The 18,489-nt window shown below is 43.0% G+C and overlaps 1 protein-coding gene across 2 annotated transcripts in view; it reads left to right on the forward strand.

The window, feature by feature from the left end:
• The first annotated feature begins 347 nt into the window (after positions 1-347).
• The window catches only part of LOC149320620 (protein ZBED8-like), a 28,167-nt gene continuing 10,025 nt past the window's right edge, over positions 348-18,489 (forward strand). The window contains exons 1-6 of one of the 2 annotated variants that reach the window (XM_089503172.1): positions 348-791; positions 1,869-1,995; positions 5,341-5,411; positions 7,146-7,272; positions 13,847-13,941; positions 15,466-17,420. In XM_089503172.1, coding sequence (XP_089359298.1) covers positions 381-791; positions 1,869-1,995; positions 5,341-5,411; positions 7,146-7,272; positions 13,847-13,941; positions 15,466-17,403 — 2,769 coding nt within the window. In that variant the 5' untranslated portion in view covers positions 348-380 and the 3' untranslated portion in view covers positions 17,404-17,420. Of the gene's footprint in view, positions 792-1,868; positions 1,996-5,340; positions 5,412-7,145; positions 7,273-13,846; positions 13,942-15,465; positions 17,421-18,489 lie in introns of those variants that run through there. The other variant, XM_089503180.1, reaches the window with a different exon arrangement.

Here is an 18,489-nt window from a genome sequence, read left to right on the forward strand (position 1 = left end):
TTGCTGGGGTGCAAGAGAGGGCTCCTGTACCTTTAATTGCTGGGATTTGAGGCAGGGTGCAAGATAGGACTCTTGTACCTCCAATTGCTGGGTGACAGAGGGAGTTTCAGAAGGTGCAACTTGGGAGGCAAGGGACACTTGATAAACATCTCTCTTCCACGCAAACATTAAAAGTATAACAGCATTATTCTTCTTTCATCTGGCAGTCCTGCATGGGAGACCCACACAGAGTTCTTCCCCCCAAGAGAGGTGAATGGCCAGGGGGGCACAGGAAGAATAGGTGGAGAGTCAATTGCCACTTCCCTTAGAAGCTGGAGCTTGAGGTTTTGGCAGTGTCGGATCGGAGAGAAAACATTTTGGCTTTGAAGCCCAGAACAAAGATGAAGGAGCAAATCTCAGTTGTCTCTGAATCAGGTAAAAGCCCTGATGCCATCAGTGCTGGGAATGGCAGCGAATTCTGGGAAGGAAATGCCCAGAAGGCCCAGGGCGAAGCCAATATGCACTCAAAAGAGCACTGCCAGCACTTCAAGCAATTCTGTTACCAGGAGTCGCAGGGTCCCCGAAAACTTTGCACTCAACTCCACAATCTCTGCTGGCAATGGTTGAAGCCAGAGCAACACACAAAAAGCCAAATCTTGGACTTGGTGGTCCTGGAACAATTTCTGGCGGCCCTTCCCCTGGAGATGGAGAGCTGGATTCGAGAATGTGGAGCAGAGACCAGTTCCCAGGCGGTAGCCTTGGCAGAGGGTTTCCTCCTGAGCCAGGCAGAGGAGAAGCAGAATAAGCAGCAGGTAAGAACATTTCATCCTGGTGGCTCTCAGGCAAAGAATGGACCCTCTGCCCCCTCTGCTGCCAGTTTTGTCACTGTTGTTGTGTGTGCCTTCCAGTCATTTCCAGCTTATGGCGACCCTAAGTTTTCTTGGTAAGATTTTTTTCAGAGGGGTTTTGCCCTTGCCTTTGTCTGAGGCTGAGAGAGGGTGACTTGCCTAAGGTTTCCATGGGTTTCCATGGCTAAGCGGGGAGGCACAAGCCATCACTCAAACCACTACATCTCTCTGGCTCAATTTTGTCACTCTTGTGCCACAGTTGACTCTGCTTTTCCATCTCCTATGAAAGCAAGACTTTTGCACAGTCCCTCTGTAGCAGTAGATTTTTTAAAATCTACAGATTCAAGCAGCCATGGTTTGAAAATATTCAAAAATAATATAAATTCCAAAGGCAAACCTTGATTTGGCCATTTGATGTAAGGGACACCACTTCGCTATGCCATTGTATTTAATGGTACTTGAGCATCCACACATTTTGGTATCCATGGGAGGTCCTGGAACCAAACCCCAGCTGTATTCACAAACCCTCGGGGAAGCAGGATTCCACTTTAAAACAAAGTACGTGCTCCCTGTATTTTTGAAGGCAATTCCAGATGTTATTGCTGCTGCTGTGAATGGCTTCACTGGGAAGGCATGGCTTCCACTGGATTCAGGAGGACAATCCTCTCCACAGCCTCAAAGGAGTTGCTTACTTCTGCTCTAAAAATCTTCATCTACCCTGCAGAATTGAATACAGTTTGACACCAATTGAACTGCTATGGCCCAATGCTGTGGAATTCTGGGATCTGTAGTTCTGTGAGCTATTTAGCAGCCTCTGTCAGAGATCTCTGGTGCCATGACAAACTACAAATCCCAGGATTGCATAGGATGGAGCCATGACAGTTAACGTGGTGTCAAATTGCATTAACTCTGCAGCGTATAGGCAGAATTAGATATCCAAAGAGGAATGACTAAATCACACCGACCAACATTGTTCCCTGTATCATTTCTTCTCTGTTCCTTTGGCTCATTCCATCCATCAGGTCCCCCCTTCTCTTTCAGGTGGGAAGCCGGTCTGTGATGATCCAATCTGATTTCACAGTGCCCAAGAAAGTTCCAGCGGACACCAGACAGAATCTTCAGCGAAAGGGAAACAAGCGGCACGGTGATGGAGGAATCACCTTGCAAGGTAAGGATGAGGCTAGTTTCCAAGGCCAAACCAGTCTTGCCACCTCATTTCCATACCCAACAGCTATATCTTTGTCCACAGACAACAATTGTTAAAACTGGACTTGCTACTTCATTTTCATACCCAAAGGATTTTGAATTTGAATGGACATTCTCACATACCTAGGGCATATATATGTCTGCCCCTGGCTTCCACTCTACCAAAAGCATTTGAGGAAGGCTGACGATCTTCATCTAGGCATTGACAGAGGAAGCATGACCCTGTTGGTGCTTCTAGACCTCTCAGTGGCCTTCAATACAATAGATCATGACATCCTCTTGGAACGCCTGGGAGAGTTAGGAATCGGTGGCACTGCACTCCAGTGGTTCCGGTCCTTCCTCTCGGGTAGATTCCAGAGGATGATGCTCAGGGACAGTCGCTCCTCAAAAACGGAGCTTAAATGTGGTGTCCCTCAAGGCGCCATACTGTCCCCAATGCTATTCAACATTTATATGAAGCCACTGGGAGAAATCATTCGCAGACATGGGGCAGAGTGTTATTAGTATGCTGATGACACCCAAATATATTTCTCCATGTCCCGATCAGCAGTTGTGACAACAGATGGCATTTCTCCCCTCAGTCAGTGTCTTGAAGAGGTAATCGGCTGGATGAGGAAAAACAAACTCAGGCTGAATCCAGACAAAATGGAGGTACTTACAGTAGGGGCCCCCAAACCAGGTATAGGGTTGCAACCTCCAGTCCTAGATGGAGTCACGCTCTCCTCAAAGGACTGTGTTCGCAGTCTGGGGGTGCTCCTAGACCCGTCGCTTCACATGAGAAATCAGATGAATGCGACGATCAGGGGCGCCTGTTATCAGCTTTGGCTGATATGCCAGCTGCGCCCTTTCCTGGAAGTAAAGGACCTAGAAACTGTTGTACATTCACTGGTAACTTCACAACTTGAATTCTGTAATGCGCTCTACATGGGGCTACCCTTGTGCCTAGTCTGGAAACTTAACTAGTGAAAAATATGGCAGCCAGGCTGGTCACCGGAAAAACTAGGAGTGACCGAATAACACCCATCCTAGAATCTCTTCACTGGCTGCCTATTAGTTTCCGGGCACAGAACAAGGTGTCGGTTATAACCTTTAAAGCCCTACATGGCTTGGGTCCAACCTATTTGAGGGATTGCCTGCTTCCTTATAATCTGCCCCACACCCTCAGGTCCTCTGGGAGGAATCTATTGCAGCCTTTAAAAACCAGACTAACTGCTCCCTCCCAGTGGGCCTTCTCTGCAGTTGTTCCCAAACTATGGAATGGCCTGCCGGATGAGATCCGTCAAATTGCCAGCTTAGACAGCTTTTAAAAAGCTGTCAAGACGGATCTCTTCTGGCAGGCCTTTCCTGAATAAAAGAGCCCAGCCACAGAATGACTTCCCCCACATCATGTATTAGCCCAGTGCTCTGTCCTCGTATTTTCTTATTGTGTTTTTAATAGATATTTTAATTGTAACATGTTTAATCCTGTTTTAAGGGGGAGAATTTGGGACATAATTTTGTAAATGTGGATTTTAATGTGTTGTGAGCCGCTTTGATTGTCTCATCACAGAAAAGCGGGATACAAATAAAACTTTTATTATTATTTAAGTAGACTGAAGTCTACAAAAGCTCATGCTGCCAACTTCTTTCTTTCAGTTAGTCTCAAAGGTACTACAAGATCTCTCTACATACTGATTCTACAGACTAACACAACTATATATGTTATTATTATTGCCAGACTTATTTACTGTATTTTCCAGTATATAAGACGATATATAAAATCGGGGGTTGTCTTATATGCTGGGTTGAGCCTGGCAACAAGAGAACCCCGTGGCCTCCGGAGGGTGTTTGAAGTTGGCACGCGCACACAGCTGGCCCCTGGCTTCATAGGCCTCCGGAGGTCTCTTGAAGCCGGCGCACATGCACATAGCTGGCCCCTGGCTTCACAGGCCTCTGGGGGTCCCTTGAAGCCTGTGGGCGCACGCGCACAGCCAGCCCCTGGTTTCACAGGAAGAGGGGTAGTCTTATATGGCAAGAATGTCCCAAACTATATTTTTACTGAAAAAGTTGTGGGGGGTGTCGTCTTATACGCCCAGTCGTCTTATACGCCAGAAAATACGGTATCTATTTGTTAAATTGGCATCCTGTGAAGGTAATAGCTCCCTGACCATAAGGTGGAGCCATGCTGAAGAAAAACACTGCTTAGAAAATGTTGTAAACTTTCAGAGCTTTCAAATTACATTAAACATATATCCCTCCACCACCCTCCAAGGTAGTCTATTCAATAGCTGGTCTATTTAATAGTTAAATATACTTGTTTCAGAGGTGATGGAGTCCCCTTGGAAGTCTTTAACCAGAGATTGGATGGCCGTCTTTTGGATGTGTTTAATTGGGTATTGCTGCATGGCAGGAAGTTGAATGGGATGGTTGTCCAGCTATGTCATTCTTTGCTTCTATGACATAGAAGCAAATGTAGAACTTAAAAGATCGTGAAGCATTGATGTAGATCTTATGACAAAGATCTTAAAACATCATGATGAAGACATCAGCTAGAACGCCAGAGTGAGATACAAAGAACAAGAGTAATGTACATAATTTAGAAATAGTGCTTGCTCTTTATTGGTAAGTTAAATGACTGTTATAACCTTTTGGAATTCAATTGCTGCCACTACAGTGATTAGGAAGAATTCTATATAAGCTTAAGATAATTGCTTGGTAGGCAATATACTCTGAGCAAGTGCCCCAGGAGTTTTTTGGTGTAAATAAATAAACTGCTGTATTCAGTCTACCAACAGACCTTGTTCATCAACCTTAAAGGATTAAATTTGCCTGTACCTGGCTTTCTGCCAAATGTGTTCAAGATCTTATAATCTTTCTCCTTGCCAGCCCTGTGAAGTTGGTCAGATTGAGAGAGTGAGTGGCCCTTGGTCCCCTGCAGAGTTTCATGGCTCAGTGGAGATTAGAAGCTAGAGCTCTCCAGTCTCAGTTCAACTCTGTAAAACTAATAGCATTGGAAGGGTTTTGTTGATGTTGTGTGCCTTCAGGTTATTTCTGATTTATGGCAATCCTAAAGTGGTTTTCTTGGCAAGAATTGTTCAGAGTGAGTTTGTCATTGCCCTCCTTTGAGGTGAGAGAGGGTAACTTGTCCAAGGTCACCCAGTGGGTTTCAGTGGCCAAGGGGAGATTAGAAGCCTGGTCTCCAGAGTCATAGTCCAGTGCTGAAACCACTACACCACACTGGCTCTCTTTGAAGGGGTTACCTCCTAGCAGATGTTTTCAGCATTGCAGTTTTGGTCTCTTAACCAAGCTGTCTTTGTCTCTAATTCAGGGGCTGGAATAATTTCACCAGCAAATATCCAACCATCATTTCTCCACTGGAGAGGAAAAGAACTCTCTCAGGTAGGAGGAAGTCTCTCTTGGATGAGAGGTGATGTGATAGCCATACCAGAAGGCATATTGTGTAGAAGATGATGCCGTTTTGTTTTGTGCTGCTCGGGAGATTATAATAATAATAATAATAATTTGTTTTATTTATATACCGCTATTCCAAAGATCATAGCGGTGAACAGCAAGTAAGCTAATTAGCAAGTAAGCTAATTTGCCCCCAACAGTCTGGGTACTCATTTTAGCGACCTCGGAAGGATGCAAGCCTGAGTCGAGCTTGGGCCCTTTTGCTGGTCTTGAACTCGCAACCTTGTGGTTTTGAGTGAATGGCTGCAGTACAGGCATTTACCCACTGCGCCTGTGTAATATCCTCACAGCTGTTACCATGTATTGAATTATTCTTCCATAATTTCTGTCCAGTTGTTTATCCATTTTTAACAGCATTTTTTAAATTCTATTTTGTTGTTAATTGCCATCAAGTCAATCCTGACTCACTCATGGCAGCCCTGTGGATGAGACATTTCCAAGACACCTTGTCCTCCCCTGCCCTGCTTAGTTCTTGCAGATTCATAACCATGACCTCCTTAAAGGAATCTGCCCATCCATCTAGCATGCGCCCTTCCTTTTTCTGCATCCCTCTACCTTTCCTAGCATTATTGTATTTTCCATTGAGTCATTCCTTCTCATGACAAAGTACGACAACCTCAATTTTATCATCTTGGCCTCCAGGGAGATTTCAGCTTTGATTTGTTCTAAGATGCATTTGTTTGTTTCGGTTTTTGTGGGTGTCCATGGTATCCTTAGCACTCTTCTCAAGCACCCCAATTCACACGAATTGATTTTCCCCTTATCTGCTTTCCTCACTGTCCAGCTGTTGTGTCTGTACATGGTAATAGGGAATACAAGCCACGTACGATTCTAATTTTCATACTCAGGTATTTATTCTGTAAGCCACCACGAATCCCAGCTACTGGGGAAAAAATAAGAAACAAATTATTATAAACATAAATAAAAATGATACCTGCATACAATTTGACTAGTGCAACAGGAGAAGATTTTTGTTTCAGTTCCTTTGTAAAGAATTAACCCAAACCATTTCTTAATAGTCGACAAAAAGAACACGGTTTTAAAGTGTGTGTGTGTGTCTGTGTATGTATAAACATTTTTTGTGTGAGTGTATAAAAATGGACAGAGAAGGACAGTATTATTTTCTTTTAGCTTTACAAAAACAGGCTGCATCTGCACTGCAGAAATAATGCAGTTTGACACTACTTTAACTGCCACGGCTCAATGCTATGGAATTTTGGAATTTGTAATTTTGTGAGATATTTCGCCTTCTCTGTTGGCTTTGGTGCCACAACAAACTACACATTCCAGGATTTGATAGCACGGAGCCTTGGCAGTTAAAGTAGTCTCAAATGGCATTATTTCTGTAGTGCAAATGCAGCCATAAAGGAACCCAGTGACTGGGCTGATATATACTATGTCCATGAAAGCTTATTCTACAAATTTCCTCCTCACTGTTAGTCTCAAAGCTGTTTGAGGTTTAAAACTTGGAAGATAATTTGCATGATCTATAACCATATAACCTTGTTTTTTATTAGGACATCCTAATAGGATGCTATCCATAGACATTTAAATCCTACAGTGTAATACTCGACTAACTCACTTTAACTAGCTTCCTAGATTTGGATGTTAGATCATTTTGATGGTAGCTGTGGTCAGGAAATATTTTCTTTTTTCATACAGGCTCCAGTGACCTTTGAGGACGTGGCTGTGTCTTTCTCAGAGGAGGAGTGGGCCCTACTGGATCCTGATCAGAGAGCTCTGCACAGGGATGTCATGGAGGAGACCTGTGCGATCGTGGCCTCTCTTGGTAAGGATTCCTGTTTACTTTACTGATAATGTTTTGAAGGACAATAATCACTGTAGCAATAACAGCAATAGTGGTCCAAAACACACTATAGAAATAATCCAGTTTGTGACTGCTTTAGCTGCCCTGGCTCAGTGCTAGGGAATCCTGGGAATTGTAGTTTATTGTGGCCCCAGAAAACACTGTGACAGGTTTGCCTTAGGGCTGCCATAAGTTGGAAATGACCTGAAAGCACACCACAACAGCAACACTGGAGGAGGTTGGGGTCTGCTTAAGGCACAGGGGGGAAATTGGTGTCCCTCCACATGTTATGAAATCTGTATTCCTCCAACTGTTGGGCTAAGACACTGGGAGACCAGAGTTCAAATCCTCCTTGGCCTTGGAAACCCATGGGGTGACTTTGGGCAAGTCACCCTCTCAGTCTCAGAGAAAGGCAATGGCAAACCTTCTCTGAAGAAATTCTTCAAAGAAAACTACATGATAGGGTCCTCCATAGCTCAGAAATGACTTGAACACACAACAACAACAAGGAATTATGGGTTCTGGAGTTTGGCTTTGGCATCTGAAGTGGCAAATATTCCCCGGCTCTTCGTAGCTATAACTAGAAATGAAATTAAGAACTGATAGCATAGCAAGGCTATAAGTGGCAGGAGTGGGCAGTGCACAACCTTTCTCTGTGTCCATTTCCCACCAAATGTGTAATACTGTAGAGAAGGCAAGTGAAATGTGTATCCTTCTGGAACACCTGAGAGAGTTAGGAACTGGAGGCTCGGCTTTGCAGTGGCTCCGTTCCTACCTCTCAGGTAGGTTCCAGATGGTGATGCTGGGGGACAGCTGCTCCTCTAAAAGAGAGCTGACATCTGGCATCCCTCAGAGTGCCATCCTGTCCCCCATGCTGTTTAATATTACATGAAGCTGCTGGATGAGGTCATCTGCAGACATGGGGCAGGGTGCGCTGATGATACCCAGATTTATTTCTCTATGTCTCTGACTGTTTCAGCGACCAAGGAGGGCATCTCCCCTCTGAATGACTGTCTGAGGTCAGTAATGGATTGGATGAGGGAAAATAGACTTAAGCTGAATCCAAATAAAACGGAGGTACCTGTAAGAGGTAATCCCTCTCTAGGTATGGAGATAAGTCCACCTGTCCTGGATGGGGTCACATTTCCCTAAAGGACTGTGTTTGCAGCTTGGGGTTACTCCTGGACTCGTCACTCCAACTGTCATCACAGGTTGATGCGACAGCCAGGAGTGCCTATTATCAGCTTCAGCTGATACGGCAGCTGTGACCCTACCTAGAGCAGCAGGAGCTAGAAACGGTTGTACAAGCACTGGTAACCTCTCATCTTGACTTCTGTTATGCGCACTACTTGGGGCAGCTCCTGTGCCATGTTCAGAAGCTTCAATTGGTACAAAATATGGCTACCAGACCGGTTGCTGAAAAATATTAATTTGACCATATTACACCAATTCTAAAGTCATTACATTGGCTGCCCATTAGCTTCCAGGCACAGTACAAGGTGTTGGTCATTACCTATAAAGCCCTACATGGCTTGGGTCCAGCTTACGTGAAGGAACGCCTCCTCCCATACAATCCTTCCCTCACACTCCATTCCTCAGGGAAGAATCTTTTACAGTGGAGAAGAACTAGATTAGTGATAACTGCCCAGAGGACCTTTTCTGTAGCCGCTCCAAAAATCTGAAATAACCTGCCCGAAGAAATCTGCCAAATACCCTCAGTTGAGGCTTTTAAGAAGGTGGTAAAAACAACCCTCTTTGGCCTACCCAGATTCACTAGGTCCTGAATGAAGAAATCTGTCCATATTATGCTCCCATATTAGTTGTCACTGTTCAGTGAACAATATCTTCCGGTATTATTGCGATGTTTGCAGATATCTACAATTTTATTTTATAAATTTGTATTTTAGGGAGGGTGGGATAGGGGGGTGGGTTTTTTTGTTGTTTTATTATATTGTACTTGTACTTTTAAACTCTGTTGATACTTGCCTCGATCCCCCAAAAGGGAAGAGGCAGGATATAAATAAATATTTTATTATAATTATTATATTAATATATTAATGTTATATGTATATATTACAGTGGGATAGGTAAAGCATGGATGTTAGGGAGAGCTCCCCACTGGCCACCCATGGGTGATATCTCTGCCCCCCAAATATTTCTGTTTTCCTTTGTAGTTTGCCAAAATGGCAGTAAGAAGTGAGTAATGTCACTTCCTCTCACCATTTTGAGAGGGACTGGAGACCCAGCATGGTAAAGTATTTTGAGTGTTGGACTACAACTCTGGAGACCAGAGTTCAGTTCCCCACTTGGCCTTGAAACCCATTGGGTGACCTTGGGCAAGTCACATACTCTCAGCCTCAGGGGAAAGCAATGGCAAACCGCCTGTGGACCAATCTTGCAAAGAAAACCGCATGATAGGTATGCCTTAGGATCTCCATAAGTCAGAAACAACTTGAAGAGCACACAGCAAAAACAATAGATGTGGATGTGGTTGGGGTAGTATGGGGCTCTGAGGTGCTTGTGGGGGTATTTCTGCCTGTGTGCACACATTTGAAGGGTTCTGTGATTTGGGGGCAAAATTTGACTGAAAATTATGCCCTTTTTTAAAAAAATTGAATCATTGGATGGCTTTGCAGGTTAGGTGATGGGCTTCAGAGTCTACAGAGAGTTCAGAGATGACAAATGGCCCCTGGCCACACTGACAAACCCTTGTGTTGGAAATTAAATCTCAGGCCTGCATGGAGGAAGAACAAGATTTTAGTTTTGAGACTTGCTTTGCTCTGGCCACAGAAAATGATGAATAGTCGGACATGAGTGTGCACCCGCTGGTCAAATTGCACAGAAGACATGCTTACTTCACCCAAAATGGGAAGGCCACTGAAAAAGTACCATGCGCCTGCTTCCAAGGATGTAGATTTCTCAAAGTACCAGTCCTCCTGAGATGTTTTTTCACCTGGGGTTGGAAGGCCGGGTCTGCTTTGAGGAGCAGCTTAGGCAGCTGGGGATGTTTAGCCTGGGGATAAGAAGGTTAAGGGGTGACATGACAGCCATGTTTAAATATTTGAAAGGATGTTTTATTGAGGATGTAGGAAGCTTGTTTGCTGCTCCTGCTCCAGAGACTAGGACATACAGCAATGGATGCAAACTACAGGAAAAGAAAGACATTATGAAGAACCTCTGACAGCAATCACTGTTTGATAGAATAGGTTGTCTTGGAGTGTAGTACAGTCTCCTTTGGAGGTTTTTAAGTGGAGGCTGGATGTGCTTTGATGGTGTATTCCTGTATGGCAGAGGGTCGGACTGGATTGCACCTTTGGTCTCCTTCAATTATTTGATTCTGGGATCCCCTGGATTCCTCTGGTATCAAAATTTTGGAAATTTATCTGCTTTGGTCTGAATGCTTTGGTTATCTCTGACGTGCGGGATGTGAGTCATAGATGCTTATAAGACCCCAAATAACCTTTTTTGAAGAAAGCAGGGATATAATGTCCGCTTTCATTATTAATATGTGAACAGACTAATTTTTTAAAATCTTACAATGCTTAGTAAAACATTTAAAGCTTTTTCTCCTAACGTTCAAGCTCTGCACGTAGGGGACTTAGGAAATCACAAACTGACTGTAACGAACACACTCCTTCTCTTTATGGCAGTCCTATGGGGGTTTTCTTTTCCCACCCCGCTGCCAACCAATTTATAGAACGAACCCCCTTTCTTATGTGGCAGGTTCACAGTATTATATAATATAGTAGTGTGGATAAAATATATATGCCAGACCAGCCTTTGGATAAAACAAAATAAGAACTTTATTTAACAAAAGGTTTGAACAGATATTCCTTGAACTAAATGATATTAAACAACTGTTAGTTCCGGCACGTGTTACTTCTTAATGGTTACTTTATTACTCCAGTTAAACTTGCTACAGAGTATTTCTATGACCAGCTGTTAAGGACACTGACACTGTCCCTATCCACCTTCCTAAGCTTAAACGCCACAGTATTGCCTCTCAGGCTTACCATAAGCCTTCTTCAATTAGAGTCCCTAACTGGTTAAAAGTCCCTCTCTCTAGACCAGTGATGGCGAACCTATGGCATACGTGCCAGAGGTGGCACTCAGAGTCCTCTCTGTGGGTACATGTACCATCACCCCAGCACAGAATTTGCCAGAGTTTGTTACTAGAAAGCCAAAGGGACATGGCACTTTGCAATAAATAAGTGGGTTTTGGGTTGCAATTTGGGCACTCGGCCTCTAAAAGGTTCACCATCACTGCTCTAGACTATAACCAAGTTCCCCTCTGGAAGAGACTCTTCCTCTCACTGTCTCCTCAACTCAACTCCCCTTCAACCCTCAGGATTCTAAAAGCCCAACTGACCCAACCCAACTGCCAAGCGGAATCTTCAAATTCCCAAGCCAGCACCTGATTGGCTTATGGCCTCTGGCTTCTGATTGGCTGGTTTGTAGTCAGCTCGTTACACTGACCATGAGTCTTTTTTTGCTGCAGTATATCATTGTTATCTGATGTTTAGTTTGCAGTTCTATATCCCTTAGATACAGAACCTGCATGATTGAAGCCATTAATAGGGTATGAGTATGCTGAGGTGGGGTTTGTAGTTTCAACACAGGGATGGACACCTTACCATGCAAATTTGGGTTGAGCCCCTCTGCCACTTGGACTTCATGTCACTATACAGAGGTGTGCTCACCCAAATCCTTTGTTCATCCAGGTTGTCCAACTGATACCCCATTCCAGATCCTCCTGCAGATACCAAAATCTGGAAGCCACACCGGAAAGGCTTCTCCCACACCCTGGAGGAAACAATTGCGCCCTGCAGGAACAAGCCCCATTGTTTCTAATGGGGCTTGAATATATACAGTATTTCCCTTACGCAGTGGGTTCCGAAACAGATCCCCCGCATAAGGGAAGGGCCAACTGTACAATTAAAATCCATTTTTCTAATTAATCCCCTACCCCCGTCCCAGCCCTAAAAAGAACAAACTAAAGCAATAACAACATAAGATAAACAACAATATAAAATGCTAATAAAAAAAATTAGCTAAAATTAAAGGCGAGACATCTATCTTTCTTGGAGTAGACGGGGGCTATCAGTATTAGTGGAGGGGAGGCAATCTGGAAAGGCCTGCTGGAAGAGATCTGTCTTAACAGCCTTTTAAAAGATTTCTAGAGTAGTAATGTGATGGATCTCCTCTTGCAGATCGTTCCGTAACCTAGGAGCGGCAGATGAAAAGGCCCTCTGGGTTACCGCAGCCAATTTGGTCTTTTTAGGCTGCAGTAAATTCTTCCCAGAGGACTTAAGTATGCGGGGTGGATTGTGTGGAGCAGGGGTAGGCAACCTTTTTGAGCCAGGGGCCGAGTTGCTGTCCCTCAGACCGGGACAAATGTCGGACAAAAATTTCAATTGGAGGACACTTTTTATAAAAATGGAGGACACTAAAAAAATTGCTGATTTTTTAACAAATGTTAATATAAATGCATGTTTCTGAGGCTTCTATAGACAGTTGCCCGCCTTGCACTCTGCTTGCCCCCCCTTGCCCCCCTTTCCGCCCCTTGCCCCCCAAAGGCCCCGCGCGAGAGGTCCTGCCGCTGATTGCAGCTGGCACGGGGCCTTTGGCCTCTCGCCGGTGGCAATCGGTGGCAGGACCAGGCTGGGGCTGATCCTAAGGCCTCACCAGGCCGGATGCGGCCCGCGGGCCGGGGGTTGCTGACCCCTGGTGTGGAGGAAGGCGCTCCCGCAAATAAGTCTCGATTCAGGCCATATAGGGCTTTAAAGGTTATAACCAACACCTTGTACCGTGCCTGGAAACTAAAAGGCAGCCAATGGAGAGATTTTAGGACAGGTGTTATGTGTTTGGTTTTAGATGTACCTGTGATCAACCTGGCTACCATGTTCTGCACCACTTCGAGTTTCCGAACTTGGCACAAGGGTAGCCCCATGTAGAGCGCGTTGCAGAAGTCAAGTTGAGGTTACCAGCGCATGTACCACTGTTTCTAGGTCGCCCGGCTCCAGGAAGGGTCGCAGCTGGCGTAGTTGAAAAAATGTGATCTGGTCATACATAATTCGCAGGAGTTTTTTTTGCAGGGATGACCCAATTTTTTAAAAAAAACTGCAGAAAAAAGTTTCATGGTTTTTACCAAAGTAGCCACAGAAACCCACAGAAATGTGCCTTATCACACTTGTGGTCATCCATTTCACAAGGCTGCACATTTTCAGCAGAGGGAGGGCAAATAGATGAATTTTCAGCATAGAAAGATGAAAAGATATGAATTTGTACAGGAAAATTAAAATGATTAAATGTCGATACAGTTCGTATAATATGCTTATGTGTGGACTAGCCCTGGGTCTCAGGTTTTGTCCCAGGAACCTCAAGGCCAGGGAAAATCCTGAACTCTATCATAGCTAGAAATCAGTATCAAACTGCATTATTTATGCAATGCAGGTGAGGCGTGTTTTACATGGTTACCCCCTCCCCATTTTATATGAATTACCCCTCTTAACAATTTCAATTTGATTCCTCCCCTCTTTGCATTAACTCTTTTCAGAAAGAGATGAAAAGCTAATTACTGAAATCCTCTCCAGCCGCTCATCAGACCAGAGGCAACAAATAAAACAGAGGTACAAGGATCTTTGTCAACAGGTAAATAAATAAGGTTATCATTATTATTACTGCCTTGAATCCCATTTTGGGGAAAAGGTGGTGTACAAATTCAATCAATAAGTAAGAGGGGAGTAACAATATTACTTGTGAGATTGTGATAAACAGGCATATGCGTCTGGGGGGTCCCATTCACTCTTGAGAGATCTGAGATCCAGTAAAGGGGGACAGGGCTGCTTCAAGAAGTTTGTGTTTTTTGTGTTGTTATTTTTAAATTAAAAGCAAGAGTCCCAAGCAATTGTGGAAATGCTCTCCATGCTTTCACCTGTACTTAGAAATAGCAACCCAAAGTACTGAACTCTACCTCCAAAATATGTGCTACACTTATTAAAGGCAACCACAGTTTGGGATATGACATTCTTAACAAAATATTCATGGGAAAATTCCATTTCATATAACAGAATGATATTGTAAAGTATTGTGATACCAGATGTTCCTTAATCCAATGATTTTTTATATATACAGTCCTTATCAATACAGATTTAATCCATGAGTTCAAACATCCACACCTTGAAAATATTTTTAAAACTATAAACTCCAAATAACAAACCTTGATTTTCCATTTTATATAAAGGTCATAATTTTACCTGCCATTATGGGACTTGAGCATCCACGGGTTTTATCCAAGGGAGTTTTTGGAAGCAAACCCCACCAGATAACAAGGGCACACTGTAGAAAAGAAATTAAGGAGGGGAAAAAACACACAGTTAGCTGTTTCCAGGGACATATTCCAAGGATAGGTTTGTGAGATATTTAGCCTTCCCCACTAAACTACAAATCACAGAATTCAATCACATTGAGCCATGGAAAATAAAGTGTTGCCAAACTGCTTTGTTTGTGCAGTTGGCAACAGCTTAGTCAGAGTTTGTGGCTGCTTTGTGATTTCAGTTACTGCCGAGCAAAGCTTAAGTTACCAGTCATATGGATCTACATGGAGTATCTGATAACGACCTAAGGCAATAAATATAGGTGGTTTCCAACTGTTTGATTGTAATAAATGGAGCAAAAATATATACGACCCTCATTCTGGCTGTAGATGTGCATATTGTGCTAACATGAGAGTGGTTGTAACACCATATGAATGGGGATTGATGTTTGGACTGTATATCAGAGACCAAATTTCCATGTCACAACAAGCTATGGCCTAGATTTTAAAAGTTTGGTTTATTCTAATGTGCACACTTGACTTTGCTAAGAAACTGTGGTGTGTTTCGCTGCCACATATCACAATATGAACCTATGGTTTCTTGCTGTCTTAGAAAATCTGATCTGTTTAAACCAAGGCATGTTCCAGGCTTGTCTTGTCCACTGCTCATCCTGATGCAGGACCTGCAAAGGAAATAAAGGAGAAACAAGCTAGAAATGGGGAAGGCATTTCTTGATTTGTTTGGTCATATGCTATGACAGGGAATATCCATTTCTTTAGTGTTAACTAATAGTGTTAGCTATTTTTGGTATTTGGATTGGGTGCTTCATTTTTTTTTTTTTAATTTTGTGTTTTTGTAGACTCCAAATCTTGAACACTCAAATATGAGTACTTCCAAAACAGGAAAAACAGATAGTGGAAGATCATTCCAAGAGGCCTGGACAAGCTCATTTGGAATGATAGAACACAATGGGAAAGCGTTATGTATTCTTTGTAATAAAATCCTTGTGTGTCGCACATCAAGTGTCAGACGGCACTTAGACACCAACCACAAAGGTGTTGCCATACTTGATGAAACGGAAAGAAAAGAGTTTCTTAAAGGGAAATTGAGGAATTATCATTCCCAGAATCTTAGTTCTCCCAACTATCTTGCTAAAACAAATCATTTGACAGCTGCCAGTTTTAATTTTTCACTTTGCCTAGCAAAACATGGTAAGCCCCTCTTTGATGGGGATATTATCAAAACAGCTATGTTGTCTGGGAGTAATTCCCTTTTTCATGATTTTCTAAACAAAGATAAAATTATTCAACGCATCTCTGAGATGCCACTTAGCAGAAATACAGTTAAAGATCAAATCCAGTGCATGGCCAGTGATGTTAGTCAGCAGCTCACCACTGACTTACAAAAGGCAACCTGTTATTCCATGTGCTTGGATGAAAGCACAGATGTAAATAATCATGCAAGACTAGCAGTAATTTTGCGTTATGCTGTTGGTAACATCATGAGAGAAGAGCTGTTGAAACTGGTGTCTTTGCCTGAAAGAACACAAGGCATAGATATCTACAATGCTGTGATGGAGGCTTTTTCGTCACATGACATAAGACCAGAAAAAGTGGTTTCGATTACTTGTGATGGGGCACCTTCTATGGTAGGGGGAAAATCTGGTTTCATACAGTTGTTTGTTAAAGAAACAAAACAGCAAGTAATTCAGTTCCATTATATTATACATCAAGAAGCTCTTTGTGCCAGGGAAAGCAGCAAAAAATTTGACGATGTCCTCAAAGATGTCACAGAAATGGTGAATTACATCATGGCTCATGCTCTGCATTGTCAACACTTTCAAGCACTTCTTGAGGAGGTTCAAGCACAGTATAATTGTTTACTTATGTACAATAATGTCCGGTGGCTGAGCAGAGGACAAGTCCTGGAGAGATTTGTGGCCTGTTTGGATGAAATCCGGCTGTTTATGGATCAGGAAAGGCGGGAATATCCACAGCTCACTGATATGGCCTGGCTTACCAACCTCATGTTTTTTACAGATTTTACACTACATTTCAATATACTGAACAAACAACTGCAAGGTGTAGGAAAAACAGCAGAAAGGGTGTTTTGTAATATCAAAACATTTGAGAGAAAACTGCAGGTTTTTGAAAGAGACCTTGAAAGTGGGCAGCTGAAATATTTTCCAAACCTAAGAATGCATTTAGAAAATTCTACAAAATTTGCAGACAATCCTACAAGCCATCAAGAAATCTACAAGGAATTTTCTAGCACTGTGGCAGCTGCAAAAGTGAATTTCAGTGACAGGTTTTTACAGTTCTATAAGATGGAGACAACCTTGTGTTTTCTTATTTTTCCAGATAAAGCCAAATTTGAAGAACTTGAGCTTTCTTGCTTACATTGGTTAGATTTAGGAAATCTGGAAATGGAGCTATTGGAATTTCAAGAAAGCTCTTTCTGGAAAAATAAATTCTATGACCTGCGTGAAACACTTGAGAAGATAGAAAGGATGGCATTGGACAGCATAGTTAGACCTGAAAATGAAATTCTTAAAGTGTGGAATTCTCTGCCAAATAATTTTAAGTCAATGAAAGCACTTGGGATTGCTTTCCTTACTTTGTTTGGGTCATCTTATGCTTGTGAGCAGCTGTTTTCAGTTTTGAATTACATCGAATCTGACTCCAGAAACAGACTAACAGATGACCTGAGGGCTGCATGTGTTGCTCTCAAACTTACTAAATATGAGCCAAGGATAGACAAGTTATCAGCATGCATACAAAAGCAAGAATCACATTAATTGTTCAAAAGCATGCCAGATGCAGACTTTTACCTTTCAATAAAAAATTGTTTGTACCATTGAAAGCTCTGTTAATGTGCTTTTCTTTCAAGACAGTGTAGGTGCACCCTAGATTAGAACCACTGAATCAGTGGACTCCACCTACATGTTCATTCACAATTCAATTGATTGAATGTGTTTCCCTTGTTGGGAATAACAAGAATTTGTTTACTTGTATTTTATTTATTTTATTTGATTTATATGTGGCTTTTCTCCCATGTGGCACACAGAGCGGCTGAAAAGATGCCAGCTTTTGTTGGGCCTCATTTTTGGTTGATAAGGTGCTCTGATAAGGACTATATATGTGTGTATTCTGTTCCCTCCCAAGAGATGCTTACATTCTTGTAAGATGGTTGCAGCAGGCAAAAGAATAGTGCCACTGTATTCTGCTTTGGTCACACCTCACCTGGAATACTGTTTTGGGCACCACAATTCAAGAAGGATGTGGGGAAGGGGGAGCGTGTCCAGATGAGGGCAACTAAAATGGTGACGGATCTGGAAATCATAAGCCCTATGAGGAGAGACTTAAGGAGCTGGGTATGTTTAGCCTGGAGAAGAGAAGGTTAAGAGGTGGTATGATCGCCCTGTTTAAGTAGTTGAAGGGGTGTCATATTGAGGAAGGAGCAAGCTTGTTTACTGCTGCTCCAGAGAATAGGACATGGAACAACAGATGCAAATGACAGGAAAAGTGATTCCACCACAACATTAGGAGGACATTAGGAGCTATTCGACAGTGGAACACACTCCCTGGAGTGTGGTGGTCTCCTTCTTTGAAGGTCTTTAAACAGAGGCTGGATGGCCATCTGTTGGGGATGCTTTGACTGAAAGTTCCTGCATTGCAGAATGGGGTTGGACTGGATGGCCCTTGCGTAGGGCTGCCATAATTGTCCACTTTTACCAGGGACAAAATGTAGGACAAATTCAAGACCAAACTGTAGGGCAACTGCAGGACAAAACTCAGCTCAAAATGTAGGACATTTAAGGTCCTCCATTTTTCTTCAATGTCCTACATTTTGGGCTGAGTTTTGTCCTGCAGTTGTCCTACAG

The sequence above is a fragment of the Sceloporus occidentalis genome, unplaced genomic scaffold (genome assembly GCF_023333645.1).
Source record: "Sceloporus occidentalis isolate IW3139 unplaced genomic scaffold, rSceOcc1.0.p SCAF_1, whole genome shotgun sequence".
NCBI classification, from domain to species: Eukaryota; Metazoa; Chordata; class Lepidosauria; order Squamata; family Phrynosomatidae; genus Sceloporus; species Sceloporus occidentalis.